The sequence below is a fragment of the Vidua macroura genome, chromosome 1 (assembly GCF_024509145.1).
Source record: "Vidua macroura isolate BioBank_ID:100142 chromosome 1, ASM2450914v1, whole genome shotgun sequence".
Taxonomy (NCBI): Eukaryota; Metazoa; Chordata; class Aves; order Passeriformes; family Viduidae; genus Vidua; species Vidua macroura.
Genome location: NC_071571.1, coordinates 102,247,919 through 102,269,988, shown reverse-complemented (window position 1 = coordinate 102,269,988; position 22,070 = coordinate 102,247,919). Strand labels below are relative to the sequence as shown.

Genomic DNA, 22,070 nt, shown 5'->3' with positions numbered 1-22,070 from the left:
AGCTGGATCTCACTGCAGTTTTTACAGCTAAGCATTCTTTTTAGTCTCAAGCTCTTCATGACTCCATAGAGAAGCTCATTATTATTATTTTCATATTTCTTGACTCAGACACTGCATATCACCTATGCAAGAAACAGTATATGATGAAACCAGAGTGTGATAGCAAATATTATTTCCTTGAAGTCAAATCTTCTGCCTTTCTGTCATTTCCTAGGTTTTCAAGGTATTTGCCATGTGAAATAGCATAACAGGAGCTTCAGCTCTACTTCAGTCCTCATAAGCACCACTGTTACTAATCTCTGCAGAGATTCTGAGATTTTCTGTCTCTCAGTGGAGATCTGGACAAATGGCCATTTTCTGCTTTCTAGCTCATTATTCTGCAGGCATAGTGGCTGATAAGAGGGAAGCTCTGAAGAAATCCTATTCTCCTTTTTCTGTAAACGGTGGTACTTCCACAAGCCCCCCAGCCACCCAGCTGACTCCTGCCACAGGTTGTGGGGTACAAACAACAGAAGAGAAAAAGCTTCTTCTTAGAGGAATTTACAAGTCAAAGCAGGGGTTTTTTTTCGATCCACATGGCATTGGGCAGATGTCACCAAGAGACAGCCTTAACGGCTTTGGATAAGAATGACAATATCCATATAGTGACAGTTAGCTTTGATAAAATTCTATTAACCTGTCTTCTGCAAACATTTTCAGCTTCTCATGTGCTCAGGCTTTAGCATCCTGCTAGTAATATAAGCAATGAAGCTTCACATAGTTTGCTGAGGACATAACACAAAGTCAAACCACAAGAAGTAACTGACTGTCCTAGCTTTTCTGGGATAGAGTTAATTTTATTCCTAGTAGCTGGTACAGTGCTGTGTTTTGGGTTTATTTTGAAAATAATGTTGATAACACACTGATGTTTTGGTAGTTGCTAAGTAGTGCTTGCCCTAAATAAAGGACTTTTCAGTGTCTCATGTTCTGCCAGTGAGGAAGTCTACAAGAAGCTGGGAGGGACAGCTGACCCAAACTGACCAAAGGGATATTCCATACCCTAGACTGTCATACCCAGTATATAAACTGGGGAGTTGGCTGGAAGGGACTGTTTGCTGCTCAGGACAGGCTGAACACTGGTCAGCAAGTGATGAGCAATTCTATTTTGTGTGTGTCACTTGTGTGTCTTGAGTTTTATTTTTCTCTTTTTTTCTTTTTTTTCCCCCAGTAAAATTCGTAGAAGCAGCAGTAGTAGTAGTAGTTTACTTTCTTTAAATTATTAAACTGTTCTTACCTCAACCCATGAGCTTTGAGCTTTTCCTTACCTTTTTTTTCCTGATTTTCCTCCCTATCCCACTGGGAGTTAGGGGGAGCAAGCAGCTGTGTGGTACTTACTTGTCATTTGAGGTTAAATCACAGCACTCATCTTTCATAAAACATGAACAAATAGGCTTTCCAGGCCACTGGCTGTCTGTGCTGATTTAACAATTAATAACAACTGTAGTTCAGGACTTCAAAAATATGTAGGCATCTAAATTCCATTAAAAATAGACTTTTATATTATGGAATTTGGTATTATCAGTCTTGCTGGCAGCATGAAGAATGTGTATAATCTCTTCTATTAAAATATTGTTTTAAAATTTGTTTTTACCATTGAGGCACCACTCACCACTCTGGAACTCGTCTAGCTAAAAGTCTGGAGTAAATTTATGCTATATTGGCTGTCATAGACATCACAGGCTCAGACAACTTCGAGTTTAAAATATATAAAGAGGAGTCTCAATGCAAGGTTATTCTGATTCTTCTGCAGTGCTACAGCTGGTTGTTACATCCTATAATAATTTTGCTAAACTGGACCTTCCACAGCTGTTCTTGAAACAAGAGCTCATTTCTGAACCTTCTTTCTTAGATGTTTAAGGGCATTTATTTTTTTCTCAGGTTTTGGCCAAGATTATAATCTTTTAGATGACCCACAAAAGTACGATTAAAATGTAGATGTCTTGCAAGACAAGGCCCACTTTTATTGGAAAAAAATGAAATATAGATTTCACTGAGCAAAAAAGAAAGTGTATGATGCACATACTCACTGGAGGTTACTGAAGATCTCAAATTTGCAATTAAACCAGTTGTTTGGAAAGCACCTTAAGCATTTGCCTGGTTGAGATATGGATGTGTTTGTTAGGGAAGAATGAGCTGTTTTGCCTGGGGTGTAAGTGCTTGAGCACTCTTTAATGAAGACACCTGTTAGCTTTTATTTTGGTAAGCAAAACCATTGGAGAGGACATAATGACTTTTTCAGTATAAGATGCTTACTTTACTACGACTTCCGCTCAGAAGCTTCTTACAATAAACTTACTCATTTTCTTAATGCCATTTAGATTAATTTCATTTCATATGAAGCAATATTTTTGAAAGTAAAATTGCCAAAATTATCAAGACAACTAATAGGAAATTTTCAGAATATTTTTTCATAACATAGTATTTCAAATTTCCAATATTTTAAAAATATGTGTTTTCAAGGCAGTCTCCCATGAAATGATGTGTCAGAACAGCCAACAAAGGGCTATGAGATACACTCAGACCTCAGACAGGAGTTGGGCCAATAAATCATGGTATTTGAAAGACTGGCATTCATCTACCTTTGAAATAGAAATATGAAACTCTGTATGAAATATTTTAAACTTTTTTCCCTTATAAACAAAAGTAGCATCTTTATTTCCAGTGAGTTAATTAATCCAGCAATAAAAACACCCTTTACCAAAGCAGAACTTTACAAAATCAGCACAACCTTAGGAGTATACTCAGGAAGGTATAAAAGGCATGAAATCTCACCAGGTATATAGGAAAGAGTAATTATTCATTCCTATGAAAGGTCAGCTTCAGTCCTGAGCCTGAGCTTTCAATAAATGGTGAGACATAATTTATTTGTACTGGGTATTGCTGCTTCCTAATATAACAAAATACCTCAGGGACATGCTGGTAGTAATGCAAACACAGGATGGTCTTTTAAGCCAAGAAATAATTTCAAAATTTATCTAAAGCAGAAAGTTATTATGATTCCACAATGGTGGCATGCATTTGTTTGACATTCACCATGGCATACCAGAGACAGAGAATTATCTGATTTTAGTTCCCATGATCTAACAGAGAAGCTATCTAGGCAACTTGGTGCTTTAAATCTATTCTCCCCTTTTCTACATATAACCATTTTGTAAAAAAAAGCACTCCAAGTAGGCACAATAAACAAAGATTCATAGAAAGTCTGTAGAAGGAATTAAAGGTATCTATTTAAATTCCATCACTTTATTTCTGTGATGTATAAGAAAAATATCCAGAAATATCTTAAATGCTCTTTTTGGTATTCCTTCAAACATTGACTACAAACTTAATTAGTGAGTAGTTGAAGTAGTCTAAGTTGCATTTCTCATGAACAAAAATACTGTTCCAGTGAATAAGCATTTCAGTAGATTCACTCACAGAAGTCAAGACCAAAAGATGATAGAGGAGCACAAAATAAGAAATGGACGTACATCAGTACAATTAAGAGAGAAAGAAACCAGACTTATTTTAAAGGCTGACTAAACACAAGAAAATACAACATATTATTATATACAAACTATGAATAATTGCACTAATTTATTGGAAGTAAAGTTTAAAATTAACATTATGGAAAACATTCCTGCTAGTGATACTGCCATTTTTAAAGATGTTTAAAACTAGTCCTAGGAAAGAACCATTCTGTGCATACTGGAGAATACAACTATTACCTTGTGGTCTAATCTTCATTTGCCTGCCTAATGGAGTCCATACTCAAAAGATATTAGCTAATCTAATAATCAGAATTTTATTCCATCAGAAATACAAACTTAATAATGGAATTATATTACTGCATAATACTGGTATATTTCAAAATCATGCTATTATATGGAGATATCAGTGAAACAAGCTTAATTACGTAGCTCTTGATGCCTTAAGATTAGCCCAGCTCACCCGTTCTGTATTAATTCTTTTCCTTTCTATATCTGGGAGATATTCAATGTTAGTTCCACACCCTGAAGTTGTGGCTAACCAGAAATCTTTCATTAAGCTAAATAAAGACTACTAACAGCAAAATTTTATTAGTGCTAGGCAATAGTCACAAGGCTCTTAAGAAACAAGAACCTTCTGTTGCCCAAACGTTTTTAAATATCTCTGTGAACAGGCACACATAATTTAGAGAATGCTGTAGCATTTTGTAGCCATCCTGAAAAAGAAGGTATATGAACTTTCAAAGAGGAAGGGGACGAAAAAGATAACAAACCAACGGAGTTAAACGTTCCAGGAATTATCCTAAACTGATTTTGAATTACCTAAGTCCAGGATAATAGCAGAATGTTTTGAAATGAACCCAAGATTCTAGATGTCTGGTTTGTGTTTGCAGATGGCTCAACTAAAACTGCTTCTAGATATAAAAGATAAAAGGATGGTTGTTTTTCACTTCCAAAATGAAACTATAACTGTATAAGGTTTAAGAGGCAGTAGTCTTTATCACACCTCTAATCTAAACATTTGTCAAGTGTTTCTATTACCAAAATGAAAATATTATCAGAGGTTTTAATATAGCAGTGTGAAAAGAAAAACTAAAACCAGAAAATGATCTTTTGATTCAGAAAATTGGCATTTAAAAATATTGAGACAAACTAACCTACAGAATTTGCAGACAGTATTATCCTGCCCTCTCACCTACTTCTGAAATTGCCAGGAGTTAGATTAACTACACAAAGACCTCTGCAAGGCATCTAGTCCCAGACAACACCTCCCACTTTGATTATTGTTGGTATCAAATTTCCTAATGGTGCATTCATCTCCTTCATCCAGATCGATTTGAAAGAGACAAATACATTGAAAACAAGACTGGGCCAAAAATTGAGCTCCCTTCAAGCCCTGCCCTTCAGCCAGTTCATCAACCAAGCACATCTTGAACCTACTGAACAATTTTTTTCCGGGAGGACAGTATCAAAAGCCTTTTATCCACTGGGCAGGTGGCTTTACTATAGAAGGATATCAAATTAGGTAAAAGGAGTTTCCCTTTGTGAACCTGTGTTGATCATGCCTGATGACTGCATTGTCCTTTAAATGCCCTTAAATAGTACCTAATATAATCTTTTAAAATACTTTTTTCAGGATCTGAGGTTAGAATAACAGGTCTGTAGATTCCTGAACCTTCCTTCATGCCATTTTTGTAAACTGGAATAACACTGTCTGGCTTCCAGTCAGCAAGGACCTCCCCAGACTCCCATGACCTTTGGTAGATAATTAAGAGGGGACCTGTCATAGCATCCACTAGCTCCTTTTATGGTTTGATTTACTTAAACTTGGGGACATACTACAATTCCAGAAAAGCAAAACAAATACTAAAGGAAAACAAAAAAATTATTTATCCAAAACCCCTTAAAGGTGTTATTGCAGAAGGCCCCTAACAGAGAAGCCACTACCAAGCAAGGAGATAGAGCAGTCTTGATAAATAAAACTTTCTGGAAAAAAGCGGGGCAAACATCAACTTCCACTATACTGTAAGAACACTCACCTACATAAACACGGGCTTGAAAAAAAATTGTCTGTTTTCAAGAAAAGAATTTGTGGGTTTCAGTGAATTAGAAATAAAGTGTGAGACCATTGCAAAAAGCACCATAGAGCAATTCATAAATAGGGAGTATGAATTGCAGACACTTGGGTCATTGTTATATTTCAGTATATGCTACTAAATTCTCAGCTGAAATACTGCCTAGTTTTGGGCACTGAGCTTCAAGAAATACCTGAAAAACTTAGAGAAAACAGAAGTAGACCAACAACAATAACAATAATCCCCTTCCTAGAAAATGTGATGCGTGAAGAAAGTTTGAAGGGGCTGAGGTTGTGTAAATAGAAGAGAATGACAGAAAAGAGTACATATGACAAATATGACTGCAGCCTTCAAATACAAAATGGGTAACCATAAAGACTAATGGAAAGTTTTTCTTCATTTCCACATCAGGCTGAAGGATGAAGACAGGATATTTTGACTAATGGAAGAAAAATTTCCTAATGATAAGCATCAGAAAAGACTGTAGCTGTAAAAAAATGTTTTATTAATAGTGGATCTGGGTCTGGCTGGAGAAACAGAACACATCAGTCTTCCAGTCTACACTTCTGAATTTCTTATTGAGCAAAGAGTTGGAAAAACATTAACAGCAAGTCTAAAATGCAGAGATCATAACATTGTGAAGACGCCATGGGCAAAGCGCTGTCATTTCTCCAGCTATGGCTTAGCCCACATCTGCAGTCAGTTTTGTACAGCACTCTTCATATGGCTGGGGAACAGGAAACCACAGTGGGGCTGTGTCACTGTATTGTTACAAGCAGAAATACTACCAAGGTGCTTTCTGGAGTGGGAATTCTGTCCACTCCTCACCCACACAGGAACATCTAAGTTTGGGTGTCATTAAATGATAATAATTGACCTTATTCCCTGACCTAGCAAATGCTTTGGCCTTTTCTAGCTCCTACATTTACAACAGTCTTTAACTTCTCCTTCAGCACCTTGGGGGTCCAGCAATGCCAGTATTAGATTGCCCTGTCTATTGGCTTCACCTGGATCTCACCAACTGTAAAGTAAACAAAATGGTGCCAGTTTACTCAGTATTCAGGCACTGAAATTCAACAGCGGAATATGTCATCTTGTTAAGCAGTTTAAAAATTCTTGGAACAACTTTGGTCAACCAACTTCTCTCCCAGACAACTTGGGCACAGTTTGGGTATTCCTCTGGGACAAATAACATTCCCAAGAGGCAACTTCAAACCAGCCTTTGCACTCAGGAGGCAAAAAAGACTTAATGGTGAATGTGTGGGAATGTCATGTCAAGTGGCCTTGGTATCAGAGAGCAGTCTGATAACATTTAATGCACTCCTACAGCTATACCCACCACCCTGTGAGGCCCCAAATAAGGAGATCATTACTAATGGCAGCTGAAAGAGGAGCTGCTACACAACAAATGTGAATAAATAGTAAAAATGGTACATTTCATCTTAAAGAGTGGACTTTTCAGGATGAAATAATTATTTTAATTCCCACTGCAGAACCCGGTTCCCACCATAAAAGGAGGAAAAAGTCAGTGGGTGCAACTCTGTCTTGGAACTCTTTACTCATACAAATGGTTGTCTAGATGCAATTCCTCCAAACTAAGTAAAAATTGTGTCTTTATAGTCATAAGAACATTAAACACGTACGGAAAACAATTAATCCTGCTCACTCAATGTTATATTCATTTTTGAAAAAAAAAAAAAGAAGAAAGTATGTTTTTAGACTCTGAAGGCCTGATTGGAACCAACAGAGCCCAAGATATTCCAAGTGAAGCTGGTATTTCATGAACACAATTATGCTGTTTACTTTAGGAAATGGTTTAAGCTAAAGGTGAAATGGTAATGCTCACTTCAAGCTTTCTTAGGATTTTATTATTTAAGTCAAATCCTTTACATCACATAAGGTTTCTTGTGTTGAATTGTAGTGCAGGTGTTTACTCAAGTGGCAGCAGCATACCTTGTGATAAATTAAATGGACATTTATCAAAGGTAAGTTGACAGGTTTAAATGTTAAATGTAAGCATGGTAAGACAAGTACAAATAGTTTCTACCTGGAGGTTACAGATATAAATCACAGGATAGATATTTTAATTAACTTCAGCACAATAAAGAATGTTTGCTTTCTGAAGTATTGAACAACATTTCCTGAGAGAGGAAGATACAAAATGTCATGCAATATATTTTAAATCGAGCTTACACATAAATGAATAATTGAATATCCTTCCTCCCATACAACACAGGCAAGAAACAGACAAATATTTTTTAGAAATATAAGTTTTGGAATCAATATTTAAAGTTAAATTAAATTAAAAACTAAAGAGAGTTATGCCAGAGGAAGGCATAATACATGGATAGAGGGAGGTTTGTTGCTTTATTTAATTTTACTATTAATTCACTGAATTAATATCTAATGACAGAAATGAGTAGTTTCCTCAGGTTCTGAGGTGATTTTTAGAAAGCCTAAAAGATGAAGTCATAACAATAGGCAGTGGTAAATTCAAAGGAAATGCATCTCTGGTGGGAAAAAAATAGTTTTATATATATAAATATATATATATATACATATAATAGTTATATATAAATTTCTTTTGTTTCTTAAGCCCTTCTAGTCTTCCTACCTTACGAACAGTAATTTTTAAGGTAAAAAGCTGGAAAACAAGAGCAAGCTGCAAACCCACAGGAGCACAAAGCTAAGTGCCTTCTTATCAACCCTTTGCCTTTCAAACCACTGAAGCATTTTGACATTTAAAATGCTAATAAAATCTAAAATGTTTTACTCACAGTTAAATCCAGGTTCAATAGTTTTTGCAGCTTCAAGACTGTTTATTGTAATCTGAAAGATGATGTGCAGCAGCAGAAATGATAGACTGGTGAAACATAGAGATTTCAATAATCGTCCTGTATGCCCTAAAAGACAAAATATACATGCATATAATAGGTGACTTTCCAAACATTGCTTAAAGATTTTCAGTATAAAACCATAAAAATATCCTGACCAAGGATATTTCTACTAGGCAGTTCCACATTAATCATGATTGTTCCCTATGGTCGATGTTATAGTAAAAATCACACTTTAATTATAGTTTCTTTCAGTACTCTTTAATCACAGACCACAATGACTGCTATTGCCAAATTTTTTCTTTTATTTATTTTTTAATTAAAGAAAAAAGTTTTTTAAGTTTTTTAAGTCTCCATAGAGCAATTTACATAAATAATAATAAGATCACAATGCTTACCAACACATTACCTGGTACTTAGACAAAACATGAATGATACTTCTACTTTTGAGAACATAAAAGCCTGTTCATCTTATTGCTCTTTACAAAATTATTACATGGCAGAGGGCATAACAAGACACAAATCTCAGTCTGGCTCAGGAGTATAGACATACTTCCAATGAATGCTTTGCTTTATGCCAACTGCCTTCTTCCTTCAAAAGTTTTAAACATAATTTTCAGTATACACTAAAGAACCCTGTGCCAGACAGATTTGGTCATAGTTCCTCTGTGATTTACTGGATGTCTATTCATAAGCCAACAGAAAATGTTTGATGAAGATTTAGAAATGCCTTATAAATCTTCTAGGAAACACTTGGCTTAATCACAGGCAGCCAAAATTGCAAGGTATAAATAAATAAAGTAAACCATCAGCATTTCAGGAAATATGCATCTTCAAGACAAAATTGAATTGCTGATAAAAGAGAACATTAAATATCACCCTACCTGACCTATCTGCAGTAACAGTTCTACTTCTAAAGCTTTTTATACCTAGATTTTATACCACCTGCTCCATGCATTTGAGTTTCATTTTTTAGTTTACAGATTAAAAAACAGGACTACTGAAATTCTTATCCAAGGCTGTAAATTCTCATCCAAGGCTATGGAGGGCAGAACTAGCAGAATATACCTAGGAAATGCTCACTCTACATGCAGCCTGTTCTGTTCATACTTATTCTGCAAGCAATTTTTATGAACAACTACTAGAAAGAAGATGGTGGTTCACATTCTGTATCTAGACAATAAACCAGATTTTAAATTTAGATTTTTTGTAGTTCAAGCATAGGTCATCAATGGCCTAAACAGTAGTTTATAAAGCAAAGAATGAGATAAGCATGATTCAACAATTTTAGAAAGTAATAGACTATCTCCCTCCATCCGACTCCAAATTTTTGTCAGAACACTATCCTGAGTGTAGATTTTGAATAACAAATGTCTGTAACAAATTTCCCTCTTCTTTTTTTAAATACAGTAAGTAATTTTTACAAAAATAATTAAAATGGTATGAATGAGCCCATGGATGAATTTCCTGCAGTCTGAAAAGGAAGATACATTTGCAAGATACACTCTTTGTATGAACTATTCACTTGTCACCAGTTTTCACACAGGAAAGAGACAACCTGGGTGCCAGAGCATTACATCAAAAAGACTGGATATTAAAATCTTTGGGCCACTTTTTGTTCTTCTTCTGCAGAAGCTGGCCTGGTGTTCTGTCTTAGGACAACAACTTCTAAGCACTATAAAAGCAGAAACAATAAAATAGGTAACATTTTCAAAAGCTTTAGAAGAACAAACATATGACAAGCTACATATTATTAAACAATTTGTTTGACATTATGTCATATGTAAAGTAGTCCAAGGACTGCTGTATTTTATAATTCTTTTGCAAGCTTCAATATTTGATGCTTCTCTTCTTCATTACCAGATCCCAGGCTCATGGTATAACAAGCACCACACCCTCAGAATACAACTAAATATAACTAAAAAAAAACTGTCCCAAAGCTGGAGAAAGACAGTTTGACAATACAAATTTTGTGGACTTTAGAAATGTGTCGAAATATACAGATTTCAAAGACAGTCTGGTGATTTATGAAGCTCTAAGTTACAAACTCTTCTCAGTGCTTGGGAGTTAATAGATACCAAGCAACAAATTTTTCATGTGGAAGTGATTTGAAATTTTTTGATAGAATGGTCTTAGTCAGCATCCAAATGTGAAAAAATGCAATACAACTAGTCAATGCATATTCAATTTCCAAAATATCAGGACTATCTTTCAGTATTTCTGTATCACTTCAAAATATATCTCAGTTTCAGACTTCACTTCTTACAAGTTTGAAAACAAACATCTTTGAATGTAAATTGAGCAAACCATTTATTTAAAAAAGATCTTTTACAACTGTCATCCTTTTAAGAATTGTAGAAAAGCCAAAAATATTTTTCTTCAAATGCTGAAATGTTGAAAAAAGATCTCCTTCTGCACAAAGCTAGGAAAAAAATGTAAAGGACTATTAACACTCAGGATAATAAATAGTCTCTCAGTGTACTGGTAAACATGGCAGGATAAACACACATCTGAAAGGCAGCTGAGTATGCTCAGAGCAGGTTACAGCATTCCTCAAGGGCCACTCCCTTCACAGCCACCAGTGGGACAGGACCACCATCAGATTCTACTGAGCAGGAGCACTTTGCTTGCACCACATTCATCTGTGCCAGCAGAAACTAGAAACTGGAAACTAGAAGTATTTGGAGAAAAGTAAGAAATATTATGACCCGGATTTCAAAAGTTTGGAGCTACATCAACAACTTGGGAGAAATGGGAGTGCTAAAATAAGTGAATTACTGAATACGTAATTTATGTTAAGGAAGAAGAAGTGACAGATTTGGAAAAGGGATGAGTTTCAATTCATAGTGGGGTTTGGGTAAACCCACTTAACTATGTTTTTACTTACATTTCTCTCTTTCTACTGGAAACTTGGTTCTAAATGGCACAAAGGAAAAATTAATCACATGCACACAGAATTGAGATGGTGAGAAAAGAGACAGCTGAAATAAAACAGAGCTTCTTACAATGAGGAAGAAAGATTTTCTTTTTCTTCCTTGGATTTTTTAAAATTCTAATTCACTCTCAACTTTACAATTCCTTTGCTAAAACATACCTCAGTTGTTCAGTTGCCCTAATGTAAAAATCCTTGCGACATGAATGGAAGCTGAACATCCCACAGAGAATGAGTTATATATTGTTCAGAAAGCTGTGTGGACAGAACAGATGTGCAAGAGAACACTGCCCCAGCCGAATAGCAGGATTCACAATATCAATTCCTTCATTTATGTCCTAAATGTATAGGCTTCTGTATGTCCAACAAGACTAAAAAAAGAAAAAACTCATGGCAAAACACCTCGGTTCGAAGCTTGAGCACTGGGGTCTGATCTCACTCCACCAACAACTTCTGACAAAACTATGGAGGCTAGAAAGGAGAGAGAACATTTGTCTCAGAACTGGGCTGAAGGACTGAGAAAAGTGGGCTTGCTTTCAGGTGTCACTGCAGGTGTCATTTCTAATGGTACCCAGCGGGACCAAAACCTGGCATATAGCTCTAGAAATGTACCCCAGCACGTCTCAAAGCTCCTGGCAAAGGGTTTTCTCCTCTCTGATCAAGCCTGCAGGAAGCCAGACAGGATGTGAAGGCTTCATTACCCTCTTTCTCTTCAGCCCAGATGCAACATTAAACTGGACTCAAGAGGGCCAAAAGCTTTTCAAACGTGGAAGAGGAATCAATTTCTTATTTTTCAAAGGTAATCCAGCCAAGAGCTGGATTAGTAATGGCATGTCCCCCCAGCCACAGGCATGTAACCTCAGTACAATTATTTGAATGTGTTCTAATTGGACTGCTGCCTCCAACACACACATGCACCTCTTGACACGTGATTGACAAACACAAAGCTGGAGCATGCTACTCACATTGTTTCCAACAACAATGAAAAATTCTTGTGCAATCATGTCTAGGCAGGTAGTCCTCTGATTTTTTTTTGCTACCCTCTTCCCTAAAACAGCAAAAGTATGTCAGAATTTTTTTGTACACCTGGAACTTCTTCAGAGCTTCTACCACAAGGATGTGCTAATGGGACATGGAATAACTGAATGACCAGTTGTCCCTGAGACCTGCTTAACAATCACATATATTAGGTCTTACATGACCATGAGCCTTAGGCTATTACAAAGGATATGATATGATATGATATGATATGATATGATATGATAGCTATGATACATGATTGATATATTACATCATATCATATCATATGGCAACTGTTTGCAAGGTGCATTTTCATACCACACTGCTTTTTTTTTCTCATTCTATTTATGGGACATGACAAAGAATTTTTTGAATCTCTAAGAAAGTGAATAATACTGCTAACGATTTATCTTGAAATTTTTAATAGATGTATCTCTATGCAAAGCTGGTAAGTTCAAAGGGTCTGTATCCATTTGAATGCTGTAATGTTATCGGAAAAGGAAGAATAGAGGAGGACAAAATGGAATTTAAAAATTAATTTAAGACTGTTTACTATTCCAACAGTGTAATTCCATCATCACAATCATACATATGCTGCATGGCTTCACCTAAATGGCATATTTAAGTGCTTCAGTATCTTATTTGAAGTTTTTATTACTTTTCATAGGTTTTTTTTTTTTAAATGTAACCTTAGTTTTGCATTTTCTGAAGTTTGTTCATCTGGGGATATTTCCAACATCTCTTTAGCCATATATTGTACTCCAGACTGTTATAACACTCTCAATTCTTCTTGAATAGCTATGTTTGGGATTTTTTTTACACAACACTATCTATTCAGATCACAGTAGATGAAATACCAAAGCAAAAGTCATTTTTCATATAACAATCTCTGATAGCACACAGTGAATGATAAATATTAATGTGCATTTATCTTCTGAACTAGTGACACTTCACCTAATAAAAATACTCTATTTCAGCCATTCAGGACATTTTTCTATAAGCCTCTTCATCAGTAAGTGACAAACATAAAACTAAAGAGCTCAAACCTTTGCAGCACACACAGACTCAGTCCCAAAGAATTTATTTCAGCTAGCAACTGATTTTAACTTCTTGACTTTCCATCAGGAAACCTAACATCACCTCAGAGCCCAGCTGGAACCAGGTTCCAGAGAAAAATCTCCTGCTCCATGATTCCAAATAGGAATCTGCCAACATCATCTGAACTATAGATTGGCACAGCTGGGGGTGGGAAATTAAGAAAACATTTAATTCACAGTATTTGTCTTTTGGAAAAATCTGGAAGTTTTGGAGTAATATGATCTGCAAGAAAAAAAAAAAAATAAAATCATCATAATTTCCCATATAAAGAAATCCCATTCTTGGCCAGCTCTGTTTCAAGCGTTCCAAGATACCACAACTACCTTATTGACATAAATGCAAGAAAAGAGTTCTGATTTGAAGTTGGTTTCTGCCAAAGGTCCAGAGGCAATAAAAATACTGTTGGTTCCAGACAATCATGAGGAAAATGTCATCACTAAGTTCAGCATGGACATCAGCCACTTTGTCCACAAGTGTCAAACACAACTTTACACATTTAAATTTACGCACCAAGGAAAGTTTACAAGAATGAAACAAGCTATATCCATCCTCCATTGAACAGGAAAACTTTGTATTTCAGTATGGGCAGTCAGCAACACCAAAGAATGTGGGCCAGTTCCCTTTCCTGAATTCACTGCTACTATTGCATACTAATTGACACTTAACACAGCAGGATGCCTCCTGATGACCATGCAAGATGAAAAAACTGATCAATTTTGAGTTCTAAACTCACCTGAGATTTCCAGATGACTACAGGGTTACATTTGCAAGGCACAAAGCAATTTAGCCCTGTCCTAGAAAGCACTTAAATACATACACATCTTTGAGCACGTGGACAGGGACTGAAGGGCTCTCAGTGTTGCATAAAAGGTTCACAAAATAAGGCTGAGTGCTTCACTCTTAGGGTATCGATACTTGATGTGACCCAGCCTTAAAGAACAAGCTTGCAAGTCAGTGGAAGCCAAATACTTTTAGACACCTCTAATGGCTAATTTTTTCTAGTTCTCCTTACAGGTAGGCATAATCTCATTGTTTTCACCTCCTCATGCACTTTTGGATGTGAAGACAGACAATGCCTTCCAGTTTGACGTTCTGTAAGAACAATGCTAAATGTTTGCCAGTGGCAGTTATACCTATTATTAAACAATGGTTCCCAGATGTAAATTATCCATTGTATTTCTACATGCACAAGGCAGCTGTGCTGAGAATTTTGGCCTCTTGAGTGCTGAAGCAATGGGATAAAGCTATCAACAATGGATAGAGGAAGGCAATTTTTTGGAAGGACTATTCTAAGAATAAAATTTGATAATGGTGTGCCTTGTACACTGTGCAATTATACTGTGCAATGTCAAGTCATTGATCCACCAAGCGAAGTATCTGCATATCAGCTCCTATTAAGACTAAAGTCTTACATGAACACCTTAAGTAGACTCTAAACAGATAATGCTTAAATCATCCTGAAGCTGCCAGGAATTATTTGAATGGTTAAAAAAGTGCTACTGAAAGCGATGCCATCCTTCAACTGCACAGTTAGCAGTACATCTATATTTAGCTTAATAGAAAATGCATTAATATTTCCCTTTCCCCCCAAAGACTATCTTATATCATCTTCTACCCAGAGGATGTCAGCTTACCAAAGCCTTAAAAGTGGGCAGACAGCACTGTAAAAATACAAACCCGCTTGGTTTACTCACTGGATTTTCAGCAGCAAGACAAAAATATAAAGCAACTAATGCTATCATCTATTCTGTAGCTATCCAGACCCAAACCTCAAAATGTGTATCCACAAACAGCTCAAGACTTCATGCAATTATTTTAGCTATGTTTAAATGTGTGTGTTCAATCAGCCACACTGAAATCCAGACCATAGAATTACAAGTTCTAGATTCAGAATTTTCAGCAAAAGCTTTGCAATGGTTGAACAGTTTTGTCCATGCTTTCCTGAACGTATTGCTTATTCCCACGTGTAGCCAAATGTAACAATGTACAACTGTGACCAATAGAAAATTTTTCTAATAAATTTACAAAAAAAGATTGATTCCTTAATTTCAAACAGCTCTTTGTAGTATCATGTATTTATTTGCATTTCAAACTGGAATATTACATAGATGATAGAGCCACATGAATTTGCAATAGTTTATCACAAGATATGTAATTAACTGAAATTTTACCTTTGAAAAGTAAAATAAGATACATTTTTCCAGGCTGTGCATTTTCACACAAAATGCAGGTTCAGTTGACCTATTCATACACTAACCTGTTTCCTCACATTTCTCTTTTTGCTTCTCTCTCTCTTAAAAATACTACAGAGTTCTAAGAAGGAAAAAAAGTTATTCTAGAGATAGACACTTCACAGGAGTGCCAACCAGACTTGGGTAAACAGTCAAAAATGCTATGTGTAATTAAAAAAAATATTTAGAAATGAAAACATAAAAGTGCTGCATAGCATAATAAATGTCTCCTTACTCTAACTTCTTGCAGGATTTCCTGTTTTTCCTAGAAGTTTTCATGCCCAGAATTCTACTAGAACTGAGCTGTATCCTCTGCATCAATAGACAATACCATCGTTCAAGCTACTCATAATCTCTGAGTTGCAAGTTTACACAGGCAATTTACCCATTTTCTTAATAAAATATTTTTTCAGACAAGACTCAGGACTTGGCCATTCATTTTTTTTCCAGATGATACTCATAAGCTTTCAAAGCAAATAACAGCTACTTGATGTCTGCTTCATAACTTGACAGGTGGTTGCACCAAGCTAAATACAGGAAACAAACATGATCTCAGATACTACTGCCTATGAACTGAGAAACTTTAAGTCAGACCTGTTCTTTCACAAGAGGATTTGAGAATTTTAATGCAGAGTTCCAGTTCCTTCCCTTGTGGAACTAGCATCTCCATGTTAACCACTACCAGATAATATTTATTTTGAATTCAAATTAATTCAGTCATTATTGTCTGTTAGAAGCAGTGCTTGCAACTTAGTTTCTTCATTCCTCTATCAATGTCATAAAGAGCAGGCAATTATCCTGCAGTAAGTTCCTTCAAGAACAGAGAGGCCAAACAGCTCCCAAACAATGGGAGATGGCAGCAGGGCATGTGCTATAGAGGTTAACCACATTTTCAAAAAAAATCTGTATTTACTAGGAGGAGAGTATTTTTCTCCCTTGAATACCTACCAACACATGTTCATAAGCAGTAAACAAATGTGGTGCAGGGTGGAGTGAGAGAGGAAGGCTAGAAAACTATGCAAATAGGGCTGATACAACTATGGCAAATCAAACCCTACACCATGATGTTTTCCCAAAGGACTGGAAGCTGTGGTATGAATTTCTACCTTTGGCAGAACTTCTCCCAGAAGCTCTAGCGGTTGCTTCAGCTCAGAAAGGAGCTTTGCAAATAGTTTAACATCAGTATCTCTAGCATGACATAAAGGAGCTCATGACCCAGTTAAAGAGTCCCTGAGTTGAAATGCATTGGCATTTCGACTTCAGCTTTGCATTCAAAAATGTTAAGCCCTCTTGTCAACATAGAGCTGAAGTAACCTATGCAAGGGCATAGCATCATTGCCTCCCTTTATCACAGATGCTTCAGGGAAGTAGAAAGATGGAAAAGCAAATTACTTCTCTAAGAGATTTGGTTCTAAAAGTTTCCTGGTGTTTGAGAACATTCTGTGATGCCTGAATGCCACCCGAGCCATGACACTTTCTTCTCTCTGAAAAAAATAAAATTACCTTCAAAATGCTTGTTCCAGTGGGCATACGGAAGAGAACCTGATAGTTTTTCATAATTTTTTTTTCCCTCTCACCAAAATTGGGTGTTTTTCTAAGAAAAAATACAAACTTCCTAAGAGTCTAACTATGTTGTATATTCTGTGAAATTCCGCAGAGAATGAGGTTGCAGGAAGTAAGAGAACCACAGACCAATAGATCTGACTCACATGCTTGGCAAATTGGTAAAAACTAAGACACAGCTGATAGTCACGTACGGACTACATGCACAGGAGTGTCCAGGTAATTACCATAGAAAATAGTAAGGCCTACCAAAGCTTGGAAATTTTTATGGAAACCAGAGAAAATGTGTAGAAGGAAATTTTAGGCAATGCAAGAAACTTAGTTTTCAATGAAATGGAGGAATTTCAGAGGAACAACCTTCTGACAAAGGTTTACAGGAAACATTCTGTCATGGGAATAGAGGAATCATCATCTTGGGATGTATCAGCTTTGGCTGATGGTAACTTTAATTTATTTTTCAGCCCACTTGCAATAAGACTGGGGGTACACAGGGAGCTGGAGGGGGGGACAGCCATGGCAGCTGACCTGAACTGACCGAAGTGGCCATCCACACTGAATGGTGTCATGCTCAACATATGGAGCTGGGGGATGAAGAGTTTGTTTTTGCCCAAGTCACAGTTTCATGTGATGGAACCCTGTTTTCCTGAAGGTGACTGAACACCTGCCTGCCCATTTTAATGAATTCCTTGTTCTTTGCTTTTCTTGTGCACATTGCTTTTGCTTTACTGTGAAACTATCTCAACCCACAAGTTTTCTCACTTTTTTTCTTCTTTTTGCCCCATGCCACAGTGGGGAAGTGAGTGAGTGGTTGGGTGTGGCTTAGCTGCCTGCCAGGGTTAAACCATGAGTGGTCTATAAATACACATGTAATCTAGACAACAAAGAACTCAACTGTGCTTACATAAATACTGGATGTCTTCATGAGGAGAAATCACAGCATTGCTCAATATTTCACAAAAGGCTTCTACTAAGGAAGAGTGAGGCTCAGTGAAACACTGAACTCCTAAGTGGCACCACTAGTGTTTTCTTTCAAAAGCTATGCAAAAGCCATTCATTGAACATCCTGCAAACCAGGCAGAGAACAACTACATCTGTATTATCACTATTATATCAATTCCATGTATGCATACCCAACAGTTCTCCTCTCTTAATATCTCTGTGTGTAAAAACATAGCTGTAATACAGTCTGTTGGGTGCTAGGTAGATCAGACAAAGCAATTTTTCAGAAGTAATCCACCACATTCAACTCAAAAATGTTACCTATGAATTTCCTTACAAGGCTACAGTTCAGGACCATAAATGAACCATCATATTTCCATATTAAAGTAACAGTTGCAGTTTTTGGACAATGACTGCAGAGGGAATCAAACAGTCCACTTTGACCCTAATACTCTGTTTCTCATAAAGGAAAAAAGTGGCCAACATTACAGTAAATCGAGCCCATGCCTGTAAGCTGACTTTCAGATAAATGTACAGTTGTGTAATGAATGAACAGTGATGCTCTTCCCTCTTAGGATGGTTGGTACCATGGGCCAGGCATTTAGTGGCAACTGTCCAGACACTTACAGGATAAAAGACACAATCCATACCAGGCAATGACACTATGAAATCTTAAATTGCTTCTGTGAACAAAATGAATTCTTGATACTACAAAGGGAGGAAAGGAAAGATAAGAGTTACACATTAATACACAAATCTTGGATTAAGAAATTTATTGACTTTATTATTTATATGGATGTAACTAACTCTAGAATAAAAGGGAGAAAGTTTACCTTAAAATTTTCATAATTATTTTTAAGTAGGTAATTTAAAAATCAGTTTCTGAGAAAACTAAAAGGAAACTAAAAACATGTCAAAATGGGAAAAAACCAAGCCAGGCATGGAACTAACTCATAATCTGAAATATCCATCATCTTGCAGCCCACTGTGAAAATGTTAGAAACTGTGAACATAAAAGAAGTTAAGAACATCTGTATTGATACCTGTACAAACCAAAAGTCCATTGTCACCAAGTGATCAGCAGCAGTGTAAAAAGTTGTCCAGAGTAAGCATACAAGAAGATTAACACTCCCTCCAAGTCTCTAATCTTTTTCAGATTGCTTGAACCAGATCTTTTCAGTAAACATCTCCCATGTGAACTTCCCCAGTGCCTTTCTCAATCATGTGAATTTTCAGCACACACAATGTGTGTATTGCCACAGGTCAGTGGCTCACTCTATGAAAAACATCCTTTTGCTTCCCAGTTCTCACATTATGAGAAAAAAAGAGAAACTGGTCATTATCCATCCTTTCCCCATCACCTATCAATTTGTATCTATCAATCATACAGTCTTCCATGTGCATATTTTCTTAGCTAGGATCATGCTTAGCTCCCCATCATGCTTAGCTCTTCCTCAGATGCTGCTGCATGTACTTTAGTTATCCCTGTCAACCATCTCTAAACTCTTTTCCAGTTCTGCTACAGTCCCTTTGGGATAGGGCACCACTACAAAATACAGACAGCTTTTGGCTTTATACAGAAGTACAAAGATCTATTCACTCTCCGTTTCATTCCTTTATGTTCCCATCTATTTTCTCAATAGCTGCTGAGGCTCTGAAGTAATGTTTCCACAGATTCACATATCACAAGCCCTCAATTGCATTTCCTAAGGGCCTGTGTCAGCTCAGCGATCAGTAGTTTTTTCTACATTTGATTATTTTTCTTTTAAATTTTACTTTTATATACACTTGTCCCACAAGAATGCCAGTGGGGTAAAAGGAAACCAGTGCATTCGCTGACTAAAGGGATCAATTTTTTTTTTTCCTCAGAGATGCAACTGAAAGTATAAAGGTTACCAGATGCATGCCCTCTTAAACACATGATAGTTATCTGGAAATTCCAACTATCTCCACTACAGGAAATATCCTTCAAAATTTTCTTGTCATATCAGATACTTTCAAAGACTGTAAGTTTTATCTGCTTGCTTCTGAATAAATAATCTCAAAATGCAATTTATCTATTCTAGTACCTGGAACTTACAGTAAGAAAGACTGTGTAACGAATCAAGTTTGTCATAGATGAACTTATTTAATCCACACATTAAAAACTACCCAAAAGAAAGTATGTGCAGTCTTTTTAAGATAAATACTCGAGTTCTTCTCTACAGTCCTCTGGGATTTTATCAAGGTTTTTTTCAAAGGCTAACCAATTACCAAGCATTCACTGCAAGACCTTGGCTAAGTAATGCTTGTGTCCAACTAGATCTTATATGTCTGGCATTTTGTCCACTGGGGTAGATATAAAAGGATCAGTAGTTTCATTCTTTCACGTACAGCAAAAATTATGGGAACCCAGCAGCCAAATGTAGTAAAACTGCTTCAACACTGAAGCTGAATTTGGCATCTATGCTCTGCACACATGTAGCTCAGTTGTTGTCCAAGCAGCATTTCAGGATCCAAGAGGCCTCTGTAGTGGTATATGAGACATCACTGCAATTCAGCTGGGATTTCTCACACATCTGCCTTTCTGGTAGAAGGATTTGGAATCATCCCCTGGACAGAAGGAGGGACAACAAACTCAGACAACTCTTGCAAGAATCACTAGGGACTAGAATAGAAGGCTGCACCATTTACACCTCTTCTTGTAGCTGCTTTTTAGAAAGGGTTGCTACTGGACCACTTTTAAATAATTTTCCCTGTGGTAGGAAACCTAGGTGTAGAACTAGAAAGTCAACATATAGGGAGAGTAACAATATGGAAAGGGTATGTAAGATTGATTGGAATGTATGTACTACCATGTTTTACAGAGTATAGCTTTAGCATTCTGCAAAGCAAGGAAGTGCAGCAGAATAGTTTGCTGTTTTCATGGTTTTAAAATGGTTTCATGATTTTTAAATGGTCACTGGTGTTGCCTTTGCAGACAAAATATTAAAAACAAACAACAAAGAACCAAACCTCCCAAATGAACAAAGGGATGATTAAGAGGTATAAAATGTGGAGACTATGCCTGATATAAAGTATGAAGATATTCCTTTTCTCTTTACAACTTTACAGCAAGTAGTTTCAGGTCTTTGCTATGGAGTGTGAGCAAAAGGATCCTTGTGATCCTGCACTTTGTAGCTTTTGTTGAATGTTAAAGGGAACTAGAAATTTCAGTCTTCAAACGTCCCCAATAGCCTGAGCTTGGGTCCAATCTGAGTTATGTCTGTCTATCTCTCCAAAAAGAAAAGCAATCAAATAATTAATTTTTATCTGTCATATATGGAGATTCAAGTGGGGAAAGCAAGAAGAAAACCTGTTTGGCTATGTGACCTCTGAATGTCCTCTAAGTCACAGCACTGACATCACTGAAGTAAAGTCTAATCTGCAATTAGCATCATCTCATTGTCACTACTCTTGTTATAAAAAAACTGGAAAGACTCAAAAAAAATTCCTAAGAGTTCTTAATACAATTATTTTTAGGATAAGGAGAGATTGAGTACTTTTTTAATATGAAAGAAATTGAAGCATTTTCACTCATATAGATTGGTTTTACTTTTGGATAATCTCAAAAATACTGTTATGAAATAAGAAACAAAGCTTGCTTTTGAAATTTGTATGGAGACAAGAATGGGCATGCTTCAGTTTAGCAGCATATATGTATATACAAAGTTGTGTACATACAGAAGTAAAAAACATATATTGGTCACATAAATACAGGTGAAGCAGACAATTTTTTCTCAGCCCACAGTACAGTTAATAGTCTTACTGGTATGCTGAGAGGGAAAACAACACCAAAATCCATTTTGTCATCTAGATTTAGGTTTATAAGAAAACACTTTTCCTTCTACAGC

The 22,070-nt window shown here is 36.4% G+C and overlaps 1 protein-coding gene across 1 annotated transcript in view; it reads right to left on the bottom strand.

The window, feature by feature from the left end:
- Window positions 1-22,070, bottom strand: part of PIEZO2 (piezo type mechanosensitive ion channel component 2) — a 235,025-nt gene that overhangs the window by 175,152 nt on the left and 37,803 nt on the right. The window contains exon 2 of the mRNA XM_053989372.1: window positions 8,359-8,484. Coding sequence (XP_053845347.1) covers window positions 8,359-8,484 — 126 coding nt within the window. The remainder of the gene's footprint in view (window positions 1-8,358; window positions 8,485-22,070) is intronic.